Source organism: Stegostoma tigrinum, chromosome 36 (genome assembly GCF_030684315.1).
Source record: "Stegostoma tigrinum isolate sSteTig4 chromosome 36, sSteTig4.hap1, whole genome shotgun sequence".
NCBI classification, from domain to species: Eukaryota; Metazoa; Chordata; class Chondrichthyes; order Orectolobiformes; family Stegostomatidae; genus Stegostoma; species Stegostoma tigrinum.
In genome coordinates this window covers 20833130-20851493 of record NC_081389.1, presented here as the reverse complement: position 1 = coordinate 20851493, position 18364 = coordinate 20833130, and the positions used below count along the sequence as shown (strand labels likewise).

General features: G+C 50.4%; 1 protein-coding gene across 1 annotated transcript in view; it reads left to right on the top strand.

Annotated features, from left to right (window-relative positions):
- The window catches only part of igf1ra (insulin-like growth factor 1a receptor), a 301340-nt gene extending 287054 nt beyond the window's left edge, over positions 1-14286 (top strand). The window contains 2 exon segments of the mRNA XM_048520736.2: positions 3147-3281; positions 13763-14286. Of these exon segments, the coding sequence (XP_048376693.2) occupies positions 3147-3281; positions 13763-14126 (499 nt within the window). The 3' untranslated portion in view covers positions 14127-14286.
- The last annotated feature ends 4078 nt before the right edge of the window (positions 14287-18364 follow it).

Sequence of the window (18364 nt, the reverse complement as noted above, 5' to 3'; positions counted from 1 at the left end):
TCCAGCATTGCGAGGGATAAATAATGGCCATGACACTGGGGACAAGTTACCTGAACCACCACAAAGTAGCACCATGGGATCTCCTACATCCACCTGAAGAGTTAGACAGGGAAACAGTTTAATGTCATTTGTGAAAACAGACACCTCCAACCGTGCAGCGCTGCTTCTGCAGTGACATCCTGGATGAGGGTTCTCCTGGTTGGAGAACCCGCAGCCTCTGAAAGAAACAGTGCCGCAGTTACGGGTTTTGCTGTGAGCTTTGCTTCCGAAAGCGACAAGTTTGAGGGTGTAATCTCCCACCTGTTGAATCCCAACGAACTCGCGCATTCCTTCCAGGATAACGGCTTTGGCGTTGTGAGCTGGTAGCTGTGATTTCCCTCTGATGTCGATTCACAATGTTCCTGTTGACAGGAACCCTAGAAAACCTTGTGAAACTTCAGGAGAACCCAGTCTCTTACCCTTGTCTCTTCCCAAAGTTTGAAAACCACACAAGGGAGATGGTGGTGTGGTGGTACTGTCACTGAAGTGGTAACTCTGAGGCCCAGCCTAATGCTTTTATGTCATTGGCTCAAATCCCACAACAGCAGCTGTTTTCAATATCAGGAAATAAAGCCTGAGTGACTGACTGTGATTACAGTAAAATCTCATGCTTCAGGGAGGGACATCTGCCCTTACCTGGTCTGACCTACAAGTGACTGCAGACTTTAATGAGGAGGCAGTGGCTTAGTGGTGTTATCGCTGGGCTGCTAATCTGGAGACCCAGATAACGTTCTGGGGCCCTGGGTTCAAATCCTCCCACAGCAGATGTTGGAATTTGAATTCAATAAAAATCTGGAATTAATGATCTAGTGATGACCATGAATCCGTTCCAATTGTCAGAAAAATCCGTCTGGTTCAGTAATATCCTTGATACCCGTGACTCCAGACCCACAGCAATGTGGTTGACTCTGAACAGTCCTCTGGACAATTAGAAATGGGCAATAAACGCTGCCGAGCCAGTGATGCCCACATCCCATTCATGAATTTTAAGAAATCCACAACTGCAGTAGTTTCTTCAAGGAGTTGCTGTCATATCAAACATTCCGCTAATGACAGGATTTGTTCAGAAGGTCCTCTGGTAAAGCAGACACCAGATTTTGATCCTGCTTCCCAACAGCCGAACCTGACCTTCATTTGAAATAGATTTAAGCTGCCAGACTCAGTTTTTTTTCTAGATTCTCTGACAGCTAATTAGCTGCAGTTCCTGAATATCTCAAATGAAGGAATAGTATCCTCTATCTGCAGCCTTTTGTTTAAAGTGTTCAGAAAAGTAACCTTGTTAAAAATAACCTTGTTAAAATCTGCTCGGTCAGCCTTTTCTCTTGCGCTTTCTGATCCCCAGCACAGCCCATGTACAAAGTTTCCTTCTTGACTCATACAATGAGGGAACAGTGGTAAAGGAAGAAGTGAAATGTCTAAACAAAAAAAAACGCACATAACTGCAGATGCTGGAAATCTGATTTAGAAATAGCTGGAGGAACTCATCAGGTCTAGCAGCATTTGTGGAAAGGACGCAGCGTCACCCTTTCAGGAACAGTTCTGAAGAAGGGTCACTCTGTTTCTTTCTCCACAGATGCTGCCAAATGTTTCAGTCAAATGTCTGCTGCCTTTGATCTGCTGAAGGCACTGTTTCTTTTCTGGAATGTAGCTGCTCCAGAGTGCACAGCCCTGTTGTGATGGTTCACGCACTGAATCAAATATGGTAGTTGCCCGACTGAGTAGGGCATCGCAGTCCAGCCCTATCCTGCCCTGCAGCTGCTGTCCCTACACAAATGGCACAATGCTGTTTAGAAGCTGATAGGACGGTGAGGATGGGTTGGGAGGCTGGTGAGAGTGAAGCAACTTGCTGCTGTTCTATCCCCTGGCAGTCCACTGACCCTCATCTCTGCCTTTCTGTCGAGGCATTGTTCACAAACTTGCACATTCTTGGGCAGATTAAACACACTGGATATGGAATGTTTTACATCATGTGTCCCTGGAACCTGGCAAGTGCCTGCAAGCTGGACCCAGCCAGAGCCACAGGTTCTTGTCTCCTTCTCAGTATTTCTGCTGAGCTTTGAGTGTTTTGAGGCCTCTTCAAATAAAATCCTAGTTTTAGAATCATACAGCATGGAAGCAGACCCTTCGGTCCAACAGACCATCGCAACCAAATTTCCCAAACTAAAATAGTCCTGTTTGCCTGTGTTTGGCCCATGTCCCTCTAAACCTTTCCTGTTTATGTACCTGTCCAAATGTCCTTTAAATTTTGTGCCTATATCTGCTGTATCCTCTGGCAGTTCATTCCACACACAAACCACATTTTGTGTGAAGAAGTTGTCCCTCAGCTCCCTTTTAATCTTTCTCCTCTTGCCACAAATCTATGTCCTGTAGTTTTGAACTCCCCTCCTCTAGGGAAAGGACCTTTGCTGTTCACCTTATCTATGTCCCTCGTGGTTTTATAAACCTCCACGAAGCCATCCCTCAGCCTGCTATGGTCCAGTGAGAAAAGCGCCAGCTTTTTCAGCCTGTCCTTATAACTCAAACCCTCCATTCCTGGTAACATCGCCTGTCCTTATAACTCAAACCCTCCATTCCTGGTAACATCCTTGTAAATCTTTTCTGCACACTGCCCAATTTAATGATAGCCTTCCTGTAGCAGAGTGACTGTTGATGAATTTGCCATTTTGTTTGAGGTAAACCAGTTGGTCTTGCCATACAGTAGTTAAGCTCTGAGGTTAATTTAAGTTCGTTGCGTTTTCAAAAGAAGACCGCCTCGCTATGTTTACATGGCACGTCATTCATGCTAATAGCTCCTAGGCACTGCACAGGAGGGATCCTTAGGTGTTTGATAGCATTACACAACGTGCCATGAGAACAGGGAACAGGCAGGGGCGTCTGAGGGAGTTCCAGAGTTTGCGGTGTCCATAGGTGACAGTGAAGGTGCTGGTGTTAGGGCGAGGAACCTTGGGCATTTAGCAGAGGTTAGTTGAGCTAGTTCACAGAGATAGATAGAGTGGCTGTGAGAAGTGGCAATCAAGTGGTTTGAGAACAAAGATGAGAATCTTAAACCAAGGCATCGATGGATTTGTAATGAATGGGATAATTATTTTGCTGCTTTGTGTTTGCAGGTCCTTTGGTGTAGTCCTCTGGGAGATAGCCACTCTGGCAGAACAACCGTACCAGGGGATGTCCAATGAGCAGGTTCTGCGGTTTGTGATGGAGGGTGGTTTGCTGGAGAGACCGGAATCGTGTGCGGACAGCCTGTAAGTCTAAACACCGACTGGCAGCTGCTGTTAGGGCAACAGCTTTACAGAACTGGCCGGTGTCGGCATTCAAATATTAACGTGCAGTTCACAAAATCCACGCGAGTACACCTGCTTCATTCATGGCACTTCCTGTGTTTTGTTCCTCCTTAATCCCCTTCTTTAATATCCCCTTCACTCCCTCCTTAATCCCCTTCTTTAATATCCCCTTCACCCCCTCCTTAATCCCCTTCTTTAATACCCCCTTCACCCCCTCCTTAATCCCCTTCTTTAATACCCCCTCCCTCCCTCCCGGCCCTCCCTCCCTCCCTCCCCTCCCGGCCCTCCCTCCCTCCCTCCCCTCCCTCCCTCCCTCCCTCCCCTCCCTCCCTCCCTCCCTCCCTCCCCTCCCTCCCTCCCTCCCGGCCCTCCCTCCCTCCCTCCCCGGCCTTCCCTCCCTCCCTCCCTCCCTCCCGGCCTTCCCTCCCTCCCTCCCGGCCTTCCCTCCCTCCCTCCCTCCCTCCCCTCCCTCCCTCCCTCCCTCCCGGCCTTCCCTCCCTCCCGGCCTTCCCTCCCTCCCGGCCTTCCCTCCCTCCCTCCCTCCCTCCCCTCCCTCCCTCCCCTCCCTCCCGGCCTTCCCTCCCTCCCTCCCTCCCTCCCTCCCTCCCTCCCTCCCTCCCTCCCTCCCTCCCTCCCTCCCTCCTGGCCTTCCCTCCCTCCCTCCTGGCCTTCCCTCCCTCCCTCCCTCCCTCCTGGCCTTCCCTCCCTCCGTCCCTCCTGGCCTTCCCTCCCTCCCTCCCGGCCTTCCCTCCCTCCCTCCCGGCCTTCCCTCCCTCCCTCCCTCCCTCCCTCCCTCCCTCCCTCCCGGCCTTCCTTCCCTCCCTCTCTCCCTCCCTCCCACCCTCCTGGCCTGCCTTCCCTCCCTCCTGGCCTTCCCTCCCTCCTGGCCTTCCCTCCCTCCCTCCCTCCCTCCTGGCCTTCCCTCCCTCCCTCCCTCCTGGCCTTCCCTCCCTCCCTCCCTCCCTCCCTCCCTCCCTCCCTCCCTCCTGGCCCTCCCTCCTGGCCCTCCCTCCCTCCCTCCTGGCCCTCCCTCCCTCCCTCCCTCCCTCCCGGCCCTCCCTCCCTCCCTCCCGGCCCTCCCTCCCTCCCTCCCTCCCTCCCTCCCGGCCTTCCCTCCTTCACTCCCTCCTGGCCTTCCCTCCCTCCCGGCCCTCCCTCCCCTCCCTCCCGGCCCTCCCTCCCCTCCCCTCCCCTCCCCTCCCTCCCCTCCCTCCCTCCCCTCCCTCCCTCCCCTCCCTCCCTCCCTCCCCTCCCTCCCTCCCCTCCCTCCCTTCCCTCCCTCCCCTCCCTCCCTTCCCTCCCTCCTCGCCCTCCCTCCCCTCCCTCCCCTCCCTCCCCTCCCTCCCTCCCCTCCCTCCCCTCCCTCCCCTCCCTCCCCTCCCTCCCTCCCCTCCCTCCCTCCCCTCCCTCCCTCCTTCCCCTCCCTCCTTCCCCTCCCTCCCTCCCCGCCCTCCCTCCCCGCCCTCCCTCCCCGCCCTCCCTCCCCGCCCTCCCTCCCCGCCCTCCCTCCTCGCCCTCCCTCCTCGCCCTCCCTCCTTCCCACCTCCTCTTCCTCCTCCTCTCCCTCCCTCCTCGCCCTCCTCGCCCTCCCTCCCTCCCTCCCTCCCTCCTCGCCCTCCCTCCCTCCTCGCCCTCCCTACCTCCTCGCCCTCCCTACCTCCTCGCCCTCCCTACCTCCTCTTCCTCCTCCCCGCCCTCCCTCCCCGCCCTGTCTCCTCCTCGCTCTCCCTCCTCTTCCACCCCTCTCCTCCACCCCTCTCCACCCATCTGGCCCAATGCCACCCTTCCCCTCTCCCAACCCCTTCTCCCCCTCTCCCAACCCCTTCTCCCCCTCTCCCAACCCCTTCTCCCCCTCTCCCAACCCCTTCTCCCTCTCTCCCAACCCCTTCTCCCTCTCTCCCACCCCCTTCTCCCTCTCTCCCACCCCCTTCTCCCCCTCTCCCACCCCCTTCTCCCCCTCTCCCACCCCCTTCTCCCCCTCTCCCACCCCCTTCTCCCCCTCTCCCACCCCCTTCTCCCCCTCTCCCACCCCCTTCTCCCCCTCTCCCACCCCCTTCTCCCCCTCTCCCACCCCCTTCTCCCCCTCTCCCACCCCCTTCTCCCCCTCTCCCACCCCCTTCTCCCCCTCTCCCACCCCCTTCTCCCTCTCTCCCACCCCCTTCTCCCCCTCTCCCAACCCCTTGCCCCCCTCTCCCATGTCCCTCTTTCCCCCTCTTCTTCTTCACCCCTTCCCCGCTCCCCCTTTTCTTCCTCCCTTTTCCCTCCCCACCCCTTTTCCCTCCCACCCTCCCTTTTCCCTGTTTCCCCCCTTTTCCTGTATACCCCCCCTTTTTCCTGTCTCCACCCCCTTTTTCTCTCGCCCCACCAAACATGTCTCATTCACTTCTCTCTCGCGCCCTCGCTCTCTCGCGCCCCCTCTCGCGCCCCCTCTCGCGCCCCCTCTCGCGCCCCCTCTCGCGCCCCCTCTCGCGCCCCCCTCTCGCGCCCCCCTCTCGCGCCCCCCTCTCGCGCCCCCCTCTCGCGCCCCCCTCTCGCGCCCCCCTCTCGCGCCCCCCTCTCGCGCCCCCCTCTCGCGCCCCCCTCTCGCGCCCCCCTCTCGCGCCCCCCTCTCGCGCCCCCCTCTCGCGCCCCCCTCTCGCGCCCCCCTCTCGCGCCCCCCTCTCGCGCCCCCCTCTCGCGCCCCCCTCTCGCGCCCCCCTCTCGCGCCCCCCTCTCGCGCCCCCTCTCTCTCCTCCCCCTCCCTCTCCCCCTCCCTCTCCCCCTCCCTCTCCCCCTCCCTCTCCCCCTCCCGCTCCCCCTCCCTCTCCCCCTCCCTCTCCCCCTCCCGCTCCCCCTCCCGCTCCCCCTCCCGCTCCCCCTCCCGCTCCCCCTCCCGCTCTCCCTCCCTCTCCCCCTCCCTCCCGCTCCCACTCCTTCCCGCTCTCCCTCCCGGTCTCCCTCTCCCTCCCCGTTTCCCGCGGTTGCAACTAAGCACCAGGAGACGATGATGCTTAGTTGCAACCGAGGGAAACGGGGAGGGAGAGAGAGAGAGATCTCAGCAGTTTACATTCTGACGTAAGTCAGTAAGTGAGTCTAAGTGTAGCAGGATGTGAATACCAGAATCCCATTGCTCAATCTTTCCATATGCCAAATAAACTTGCAGTGGGGAAAAATATTGGGATTTAATTTGATAATGTTGGCAGGCTGACAGAGAACAGCAAATCAAATCTCTGATTGTAAAAATGGAGCGTATATCAGCAATTACGGCCACTTTCGAAACTGCAATTAATCTGCAGCTTTCTAAATTAGATTACCATTTCATCAAATTTATCTTTGTAGATTTCTATAGAACAGGCACCCTCTTGTCCTAGGGACAGATTTTATTCTCTTTCTCTTTCCCTGTCTCCCAATCTTAGTCACCTCTCTTCTCCTGAAGTTGCTGACTTGAGTCCTGTTTCAGCCCAGGACCTGAATGTTCACCCCCATTGGGTTCCCACCAGCCTCAAATGGACAAACCATTCCAATTCTGACTTCTCTGTAAGCCTACATTCGTGGAGTCTTGATAGAGAGAAACGCCCATCGGCCCATCCACTCTGTGCCAGCCAGAAGCAACCACCTCACTATTCTAATCCCATTTTCCAGCTCTTGGCCGAAAGCTTTGTGGACCTTGCAAGTGCACATCTAAATACTTCTGAAACGTTTGAGGGTTTCTACCTCTAACACCCCTCCAGTCAGCGAGTTCCAGGTACCACCATCCTCTGGGTGAAAGTGCTTTTTCCTCACATCGCCTCTAAACTTCTCACCCCTCAACTTAAATCTGTGCCCCCAGCTATGGATCCCTGCTGCACCAAGGGGAGAGGTTTCTTCCTGTCTGCCCTATCTGTGCCCCTCATCATTTTAGATCTCAAGTCATGTCCCCTCTCAGTCTCCTGTGCTCCAAGGAAAACAATCCCAGTCGGTCCAATCGCTTTACACACTAAAACTCTCTAGCCCAAGCAAGGTTCTCCTCTGCAGCCTCCTATAATGTGCATTTCAGAAATGCACACAGTCCTGTGACAGTGTCATATTGGACCGTGGTTATCCAGACACACGCCAATCGATTCGTATAAGCCCCAGGATAATGAGTGTGGAAGTTTGATCAGCATCAGTTGAGAGGCCCAATCCTCCTCCATCCAGCCTCGCGGACTTTTGCCAGTCATTTATTTCTAAACGTTGCTAAAAGGGAAACTCGTTCCTGAAGCTTTTCACCTTGCATCAGGGCAATTGCAAGAATGCCAAATTTCAACTGTCCCAGCAGTCTACACTGCAGGAGAAACAGCTGCTGATTGGCTGGTGAGTTGAGTCTGAATGCTTTTCCTGTGGCAACCTCACAGCCAAAGAGGGACTGTAAACACCAGGGTAATTCAACAACTAACAACCAATTTAAGATAACCAGTTGGGTTCATAACATGACCCGTATATGCTTTCAAGAAGCAACACACATTCATGTAAGGGGAACCATTCTCTGCAAACAGAAGTCACATGTCCCACCCCATGTCCGTTTTGAATAACTCGGAACTTGAAGGGCCTATGGTTGCTTTCTCCATGGAAATGCCTCAGCCACTTAGAGTTGACTTGCTGACCAGTTGTGCCCTTCTGTGGTGTAGGATTGATTTGATTTCTTATTGTCATACCTGCAGTGAAAAGTTTTGTTTTGTGTGCAGTACAGGCAGATCATTGTGATTGTTTGAAATTTGGCATTCTTGCATTTTGTCCTGATGGGTGAAAGATGTCAAGTTCTAGCAACATGCCTCTCTCCATGTTGGAGGGCCTTTGGCCCTGTCTCTTTGCAGCCAGAGGCCCCAGTGTATGTAGTAGGAGTCACCATAGTCTTACCAGCCATAGGGCCGCCCTCTCACTAGTGAGAGGTGACCAGTGGTGGGGAGTTTAACCTGAGGGTCACCACGCATTAGGTGAGAGGAGACATTAGGAAGGAAAGTCTCTCATTAGGTGCAGGAATTGAACCCTCATGACTCTGCATCACCACCCATCTGTCCGGCCAACTGAGCTAAGCAACCGTGCCTTATTCTGTCATGTGTAGCGAGTCTGAATTTCTTCCTTTTGTCGCTTCCTGCTGGTGTGGGGAATGCAGGGATCGCCCCATGGAAGTAGGTGACTGATGTTGGCCAGCTTGTGCTGTCCTTTAACAGTCATTTCCCGGTCAAGAAGAGGACAAGTATAAAATAACCAGGTTGCGTGTTGTGTTGGCTCATGCTGGGTGTAAACCGTCTGCTTGCCATTTGATTTTCTGCCTTGTATAACTTCCCTTAATGAGCCTGCTGAGGGTTACTGTTGACGTTAGCCTCAAAGAGAGCAGGGATTGATTTCAGAGCACGGGGAGCAGCCTGGTGTACAGAGCCAAAGTGGTGAAGCTGAGGTCACAGGAGAGAACTTTATGTTGGCTGTGTCTCTGCTATGAGGAGAATTTTTTTTTTCTAATTCCATTTCCCCCAGGCGGCCTTCCCTCGCTTTACCTGAAGATTCTGACTCTGATGTCAATCGTGTACTCCCTACTACTTCACTTCCCTGTCCTTGCCCTCACTAACCCCACCATCTGCCAATCTAGAAAATAAGGGCTAACTGCTTTATTTGACCATGGGATGCTGTAGTTATAGAGTGATACAGTAGGGGAACAGACACTTTGGTCGAAGCAGTCTGTGCTGACCATAATCCCAAACTGAACTAGTCCCACCTGCCTGCTCCCGGCCCATATCCCTCCAAATATTTCTTATTCATGTACCTAGCTAAGTAACTTTTAAATGTTAAGACAGTCACCACGTCTGTCTCTTCCTCAGCAAGTTCATTGCACACCCGAACCACCCTCTGTCTAAAATATTTGCCTCATGTTATTTTTAAATCTCTCTCTCCTCACCCTGAAAATGTGTTCCGTAGCCTTGAAATTCCCCATCCTAGGGAAAAGACACCTACCACTAATCCTATCTGTACCCCTCATGATTTTATTAAATGTCAATAGGGTCCCCTCTCAACCACCTAAGCTCCAGTGAGAAAAGTCCCAGCCTACCATATAGCCTTTCGTTGTAACTCAAACCTTCTGTACCCAGCAACATCCTGGTGAATCACTTCTAAACTCTCTCCAGCACAGTAATATCCTTCCTATAACTGGGCAACCAGAACTGGGCACCATACTCCAGAAGAGGCCTCACCAACATCCTGTACAGCCTCAGCATGAAGAACATTGCCTTTCATTTTCCTCACAACCCAAGAACCTAAAGGCTTGTTGTAGTGAAACCTGACCGGCGCAGTGTGAGATTGCAGAAGGCCATTCGGCCCTGTGTGTCAGTACAACAATTCTGAGACTAGCAGCCGGCACTGGTGCTGACTTGGGAGCTGCAGACCTCAGGGATTTACTCCTTCACAGCCTTGGGTTCTTGAAGTGAAAAGTTTCCACATGCAATTGTTGCAACTTTTCACCCCCATCTCAAGAGCCATGGAGCATAGAAACAGGCCCTTCGGCCCAACTTATCCATGCCGACCAGATTTTCTGAACTGAACTAATTCCATTCGCCAGCATTTGGGCCATGTCCCTGTAAACCTTTCCAACACATGTACCTGTCCAAAAGCCTTTTAAATGTTGTAATTGTACCTATCTCCACCATTTCACCTGGCGGCTTGTTCCATTCACGCACTACTGTGCGGAAAAAGTTGCCTCTCTGGTGCCTTTTAAATCTTTTCCCTTCCCACCTTAAACCAATGTCCCTCTACTTTAAACAGCATGTTCCCCAAACTCTAATGTAGTAGTAGCTGTTAAATATGTTACAGTGAATGATTTTCTACAGGGGGCTGGCTGCTACTTCAGGATATGGAGTTGATTGCTTTGAGAGCCGGGCTGAAGGTTCGATGTGCAGTAACCGTCACAGGCATGCTCACAATGATACGCTTGTGGAAACACAAAGCTGCTCTGGCTCGGGCAGTCTCTCCGGTCCCCCCTGTGTCTCATCTGCTCACACGCCTGAACCTCTGCCCTTGCACCCAGCACATGCATATGTACACATGTGCACACACAAATGTGTGCATTCGTGCATGCACACACACACCCATGTATGTACACACTCATGCGCGCAGATGTGTCTGCACATCCATGCACACATGCATGTGTATGTGCACACACTTGCATGCCCACACACACACATACATGCCAGAATTATACCTGGATTCCAAGTGTTAAAGTAAAAGGAAAGATTCCACAAGCTGCACCTATTTGCCCTGGAGATTAAGGGACTTAGATTGAGGGGGTCTGATAGGGAGGATAGAAAGCAACTATTTCTGCAGCTAATGGTATCTATGGGGAGAGAAGATACACTTCAGTTGGAGCTAGAGCTTTCAGCATGATGTTGGGAGGCACTTTAGTCTGCAATGGATGGTAGTCACATGGAACTGTGAATTTTAAATCTGTGATTGACAGGGTTTTGTTAACCAGTTGTGTGAAGGGATGTAGGACAGAGCTGTGTATTTGCAGTTAGATTGAAGATCAATTGTTGGATGGGAACCGGTTCAAAAGGCAGTTTAGTTTACTCTGTCATGAGATGTGGGCATTGCTGGCAATCTGGTGCCTGTTCCTATTTGCCTTTGAACTGAGTGGTTTCAGGCCATTTCAGTGGGCAGGCAAGAGTTGAGCCTGTGCTGTGGGTTTGAAGTTACATGTAGGCCAGGCAAGGTAAGCATAGAACATTACAGCGCAGTACAGGCCCTTCAGTCCTCGATGTTGCGCCAACCTGTGAAACCAATCTGAACCCCTCCAACCGACACTATTCCACCATCATCCATATGTTTATCCAGTGACTGTTTAAATGCCTTTAAGTTTGGCGAGTCTGGAAGCGTTCCTTCCTTGAAGGATAGAGTTAGAGATTAGAGTTTTATGACAATTAGTGATAGTTTCGTGGTCACTCTCAGTGAGATTAGCTTTCTGTTGTAGATAATTTTGAAAACTGAATTTATTAATTGTTTAAATTCAAATCCCACCAGCACCTGTGACAGGTCGGAACCCATACTAAGCTAGTGAGTCTGGAAATGTTACTGCTGTGCCACAACCTTGGAAGATTGGGAATGGTCTGCTCCCATTCCTATTCTGTGAGCTAGATGTGAAACTTGTTTGTCATAATGCTGGTTACTCCTGTTCTCAACATGAAGACTTAACTGTTTAACTGTGTGAGGCTGTGACCACTCAGCGTCTGCCCAGTTCCTACAGCTGCTATGTGAATTTCTGGGGCTATGGTCGTGCTGTGAGCAGGTCTGGACAGAAGACTTAGCCTTTTATAGTGACATGCTTCAGTCACTTTAGGCATAGTGTTTGCTCCAGACTAACAACATGAAAGTGCAAATCCTACCAGAGGAGTTGTGAAATTGAACTGATTAAACCTGCTTATTTGTGGGCTATCACACCTTGCCTATGGGGACAGGGGTGACTGTCAAATGGACTGATACCCTTCAAGAAAGGGAACCAACCATCCTTAATCAGGTTGGCCTGTTTGTCACTCCAAATGCTACAAGATGATAAAACCTTGCATTTTAAGTTAAGAAAATCAGACAAGCCTGTAATGTGACACATTCAGCCTTGCTGATAGCACCATATAGTCAAAGACAGAGACCCATCCCATGAAGATAACAGGAACGTGGTCAAGTTTTGCATTTTTCTGAAATTACTTGGAGTTCAGTGAGTCTACAATTCCCAACTGTTTTCTCATTGGTAGCACTTCAACCAATCACAGTCAACTTTCTCTCTCTCTCTCTCTCTCTCTCTCTCTCTCTCTCTCTCACACACACTCTCTCTCTCACACACACAAACACACACACACACACACACCCCTCCTGCCTCTGTCTTGCTCCCTCTCTCTCCTTCCCACCTGCACCCTCTCCCTCCCTCTCCTCCCCTCCCTCTCGCCCCTCTCCCTCCCTCTCATGAGCAACTCCTATGTGACTGTGACATGGGGTGGATGTTGGGGGATGTGTGTTGGTGGCTGGAGAACTGTACACCAGCCCATGTTGGGGTGTAAGGAGCTGCATGTTGTACTTTATGTTAAACAAATTGCCGGAAGGTCCAGCAGAAGCGTTCTGGCAAGTTGAAATTAAATCCAGCCTTTTCCATACTTGGGGCACATTATAAATAAGTATTTACTTGTCTGCTGTCCATACATGTACATCTCTATCACTGTGCAATGCACTAATTCCTGCTATGGCCTGTAGCAGCCAGCCCATTGACTAACGTCATCCATCACATGCTGTTATTTACCCTGATATCACACACACGGGCACTCACACTTGCTGTTTGTGGCTTCTGAGTCCTCTACTGCAGCTGTAAAGCATTGAAACTGGGGCTGCCATGTGACTGAGAGACAGCTGGTTTGTCTATTTTGTATTTTGAGGTCAGCAGCTGAGAGTGCGGTCCGCTCTTTATAGATCTACTGCATTTTGCAGTCATGGGCTTTGAAAGAAAATACCTGTTTCCTGCCCCACCTTAATTGGTAGATATTTTGCCCCAATTTGATGTTTCTCAACCACAAGTTGACCTTCTGCAAATCAAACTTTTTTTTGTTTGGGATGTAAATGTGACTGTGTTTATTATCTGCCCTCAAACTGAGTAGCCGTTTGGGCATGGAAAATCCACCCATGTTGCTATGGGCCTGGAGTCACCTGTAGGCCAGACAGGATAAGGGTGACAGATTTCCTTCCCTAGACAGGAAATGGGAATGCGAATATTGCAGGGAATTTTGTAGCCACAGTCACTGACGTTGGTCATTGACTTTGAACCCAGCTTCACGCTTTGTTATCTTGGATTCTCCAGCACCTGCAGTTCCCATTATTTCTGTTCCCATTATTCCCAGAACTCTGGGTTTCTGTTCCACTCACAATGCCCCTCCCCCAGCACATTCCCAGTTACAGGAGCTGTACCATGTGTGCATGCCACTCACCACCTGGTTGTACACTGTTTCCTAAACCAATGCCGCAGAGCTGTCCCTACCTCCATCGCTACCTCTCCCCACCCCTCTCTGTCTGACCCCCCCCCTCCTGTTTTCCTCTCTCTCTCCTTCCCCCTTTCCTCGCTGCCCTCTTCCCCTCCCCCATTCCCTCCTCCTCTCCCTTCTCTCCCTCCCCTCTTCCCTCCCCTGTCCATCTCCTCCACTCCCTCGCCCTCAAGCTGCCTCTTCACCCAACTCTACCTTCAGGCTTCCTCCCCCCATTTCACCCCTCTGTACCTAATCCTTCCTCTCGGCTGGTATGTCCTGTTGATCTTGCCCCTTGCTCAGGTTAGATTGTGGGACGTCAGCTGCCGTGAGGTGTCCCTGCTGGAGTTTTACCGTTGTCTGTGTTGCCCTGAACTGTGCTTTTTAATGGATTTGGGGTGACTTTTGCTTCTTCCATAACTGTTTACTGTCTGCACTCCCCCCCCCCCCCCCCCTCCCCGTCAGGTATGAGTTGATGCGGATGTGTTGGCAGTACAACCCAAAAATGCGTCCTGCCTTCATGGAGATCATCCAGACCATTAAAGATGACCTGGACCCATCGTTCAAAGAGGTTGCCTTCTTCTACAGCGAGGACTGCAAGGCCCGTGACATCGAGGAGTTTGAGATCGAGCCCGATAACATGGAGAGCATCCCCCTCGACCCATCCTCCACACTCCAACACACTGACAAACACTCAGGCCACAAGGTGGAGAACGGACCCGGCGTGGTCCTCCGAGCCAGTTTCGAGGAACGGCAGCCCTACACCCACATGAACGGGGGCAGGAAAAACGAGAAAGTGTTCCCTTTGCCCCAGTCGACAGCCTGCTGATCCCCTCCCCACTCCTCCCTGGAACCAAGACAAAAGACACACACACACACACACAGACACAGACAACACACAGAGACAGACCACACACAGAGACAGACCACACACACACACACACAGACACACACACACACACACACAGACACACACACACAGAGACACAGACAACACACAGAGACAGACCACACACGCACACACACGCACACACTTACAGGCCGTACAAGCGCGCGCACATACACACATGCTACACAGACAAGTGCGTGCACCACACACATTTACACAGAGAAAAATAAACCTTGTGTATCTCAGTAGATTTCAAACTGCCATTGCTGCACAGTGGAGAGGACATGTTTCAGTCGCCACACTAAATTTTTCATATGCAAACAGTTTTATTTCTGGGAAAAAAAACACAACAGGGAGCTCAGCTGAACTTGTGATACAAGACGCTCAGTCCTCAATCTCTCACTGCTTCGTTGTCTAAACATATCTGAAGTCCAACAGAGGAACACTCAGCAGAGAACCTGCTTGGGCTATCCCCTCCGGTCCCTAGCACCGTCACAACTGGTCTCAGATATATAGATATACATGGATCTATAGTATCTCTCTGGTTTTTAACCGATCTGACCCTCGGAATGTTTGCTGCTGGGAGCATCCAGTGCTTCTCTCTTCTGGGGCTGTCAGACGTGTGTCTCATGTGCACTCGTCTCACACTGCAGCCAAATTTTGCCAAAATTCACAGAGGAAGAAACGGTTTTGTCGCAAAACGTGGTTTCACCTGGCAGGAGGGAGAGAGCAAAGAAGCAATGCAGGAGTTTCAGGAAAAAGCAGGAAGCTTTCGCCCCCCTGGCCAAAGCCTGTTACTCCGACCTACACTGGCATTGCCCGCCATGTCAGAGCAAAGTCCAGCAGAGGGAAAAGGAACAAAGTGGAGCCACAGTTGTTGGAAGAGCGTCCTGCAACACTTCGTGTGGCGCAGTGTGTGAACTGACAGCCAAGGCGAGCAGGAATGAACCGAAGGAGCGAGAAGGACCCAGTCTCTAGAGAAGAGTGTGTGAGAGTGCATGTGTTTGTGTAGGGGGAGAAAAATACAGCAAGAGAAACAATAGACATAAGTGCTAAGTATTTTCTGACATGATCAGTTACATTAGCATTCTAGTGAATGGGTCTTGCAGTTCTATGTTTGACCATTGACCCTTTGGGTACTCATTGTGTCACTTTTATAACGTTTATGGTTTTTTTCCCCCCCATCTGTCTTTGAAAGAAAAGCTGCTATAATTTTTTTTGTTTCCTTAATTCTGGGGATGAAATCAATTTTACCTTCAGGTCTACTGCCTTGTTCCTCCCATTTCTCCCCACTGCCCCTTCCATCTTGTTCCTTCACCAGTTTCTTAATGCTTTGTACAACACTTCAAATTGACTTGTTTTTCTTCCCAATAATGGTTCCAATCTCGCAGCGTCACCATGAATTTCAGCCTTTCCTTTATTTAAAACAAAAAGAAGTTATTTGAAAACCGGAGGATGGTCCCTTGACATTTTCTTACTGGTGTCATCATCACTCAGCGCATTAATAGAAAACATGTTTTTTCCCCCCTCAAATGATCCTCAAATGTAATTAAGCAGTAATGTTTTTTGAGAACATGTGTCTGAACCAGTACAGGGCATGGAATAAGTATACTCAGGTCAAACAGTTTGATACTAGTACATGTCTTTCTCAGTGTTTCCATGTTCATTTTTGTGCGTATGTGGAAAACAAGTAAGTTTTTCTCCCCGCTTCCTCCAGCACCAAAAAAACCCACCCAGTTTTTTTTGTTTAACCAAATTGAGATAGTTATGCTGACAGCTCACGTATGGTTATGAAGTTGTCTTTGTTTTATTTTTTCGGCTACATATCTTTCTTGTCCAGATTTTTTTTTTGTTTAATTTCTTTTTCTGATTATTACCAAAATAGCAGGCCGGACCGGGCGGCCATTTTGTCGTTTGCTGCGTTGTCCGTTTAACTGACTCTGTTTCAAAATCTGACGTTGCAGAGTTCGTGTTTTTAGGGTTCCATAACAAAGTGACTGCTCCATGCCAGTGCCAGACTGCCAGGAGGAATGGTTATTATTAACTATATCAGCTCGTCAAAAATCAGTAATAACCAGTCCGACAGCCGAGCTAAAGAGAGTTCTTTTGGGGGGGAAAAAAAACGGTGTCTGGAATCACATAAACTCAAATATCAAGAGGAGAGCGTCTACTAATTATCAGGGAAGGTAGACATTCAAATAATTTATACATGTATTTTCAGCCTTGTGCAAGGCTCTAGTGTGTTGAGACTGGGCCCACATTCACCTTATGGGTAACTGAAAGCAACCCAACCATCTCCTGATTTCAGGATGTTAGATTTGTCCGGCCTGTTCAGGTTGTGCAGTTCCTCGCAGGTGCTTCACAGAGAGCACAACACGCAGGGACAGGCTAGGTAGGGCTTGGGGATCTCAGGATTGACACCTTGTGACTACGCTCCATTGCGACTCTCCTTGTATCTCCCATTTGGGTGGAGGGTGGGGGGGGTGCAGTTGGGGATTGGGGGCTGAGTGGGGGTGAGGGTGGTGGTAGGGAGGGGAGGGCTTGGGGGGGGTGGGTGGGTGTTAGTTTTATACATGCCATTTATTTAAACCTCTGCCAAGTTGACAGGACTGAAGCTGCGACTTAGCCAAATACTGGCGTGCTCAGAGATGCCAACTTTTTATTTTGAGTTGGTCGCACGCGCTTGTGTTCTCTCTTGCCTGGACGATGGAGAAAATGTACAATTTGTAGAGGTGGTGGGGGTGCGGGCGCGGGCACGGGGAGGACTTTTGTTCAAAGATTTGCTTCCAAACCTGACTGGCCTGGAAGGAGGTTAACAAAAGTTCAAGCAAAGCAAAAAGAAAGGAGATCGATAATTTGTGACCGATGGTTACTTTAAAGTTTGTAGTGTTTTTTTTGTTGTTGTTTTTTTTGGCTATTCCTTCTTCTAGAGTAGTTTCTGGCTTTGTTTTTTTGCCACTGTCCCATAACATTATTCTGGATTTCTGTTAATTAAAAACAAAAGGTAATCTATGTAGGATTTTTTAATTTATTTTGTAATATCAGTTAAGATCACTGTAAAATGCCCCGAGTTGAAATCATTACTGATGGAAGAGTTGTATTTTAAATGTTACCTGACAGGGGGACAATTTCTTTCTGATGTTTTTAAGTATTTATCTACCTCACTGTTATTTTTTTATATATTATATAGATATAAGATACATCTCACATTCAGCAATCTGAGAGACAGTACAGTATCTGGAAAACCTCAAAAGCAATCCACAAACCACAGACACTAATAACTTCAGAGGGAGCACGTTTGTTGGAGGTCACCAGCTTTGTGGGGGTGAAGGGTTAAGGGTCGAACACTACAGCAAATCATTGGGGTTGGGGTGAGGGAGAGGGAGCGTACTATCACAAGCCCTGGTGCGATGTCCTGGTGATTAGATGTGCACATCGTACTCTCTGTAACTTTCTGGGCGGCGGTAATGAGGTGGTTGATGTCCTTAAAAGTCCCTTTGCTTTCATTTTGTTTATGTACACTGTTCCCCAGCATCGGGCCAGGAGGCTGTGAGGAAAAGGGGGAGGGAAATTGTAGCTAAAGGTGGGCGTGACACCCCACCCACATCCCCCAACAACTCACTTCCAGAGTACGAGAGTGTGTGTGTGTGTGTGTGTGTGTGTCCGGGCTTTCGGAGGATTCACCATCACCTCAAACTGAGCAGGTCTGTTGGGGCTGACTTCAACTGAGCAGCCATCCTTGTGACACACAGTTTCACCAAACTCTGTCTCTGGATGAGAGATCAGATGAAGCAGATTTGGCTTGAACCAGCTGGAGGCCTGTACTGACCGTTGCTGACAATCTTTGAGGTTATGCATGTTTTTAAAAGGGTCCTGCATAGCTCCTCAAATCCCATAGCCCTTGTCCAGAGAAGAGTACTTCCACCCAATAATGATACTTGGAAATGGATCAACCTCCCCCACTCAGTTTAGGTAAATTAGGATTTCAAGCGAAACCAGATTGTAGGAGCTAAGCGGCCTGATGTAATAGGTTCACCATCAGATCCTGAGCCCCTCATCCTGGCCTCGTTGAATCACTTGCTGGTTGTGCCTTTGAGTCTACAGAGACTGGTGGTCAGTTCGCCAATGTTGTCCTTGTGACTTAAAATAAAACCATCCCTTTTCTTACCTGTTTCTTT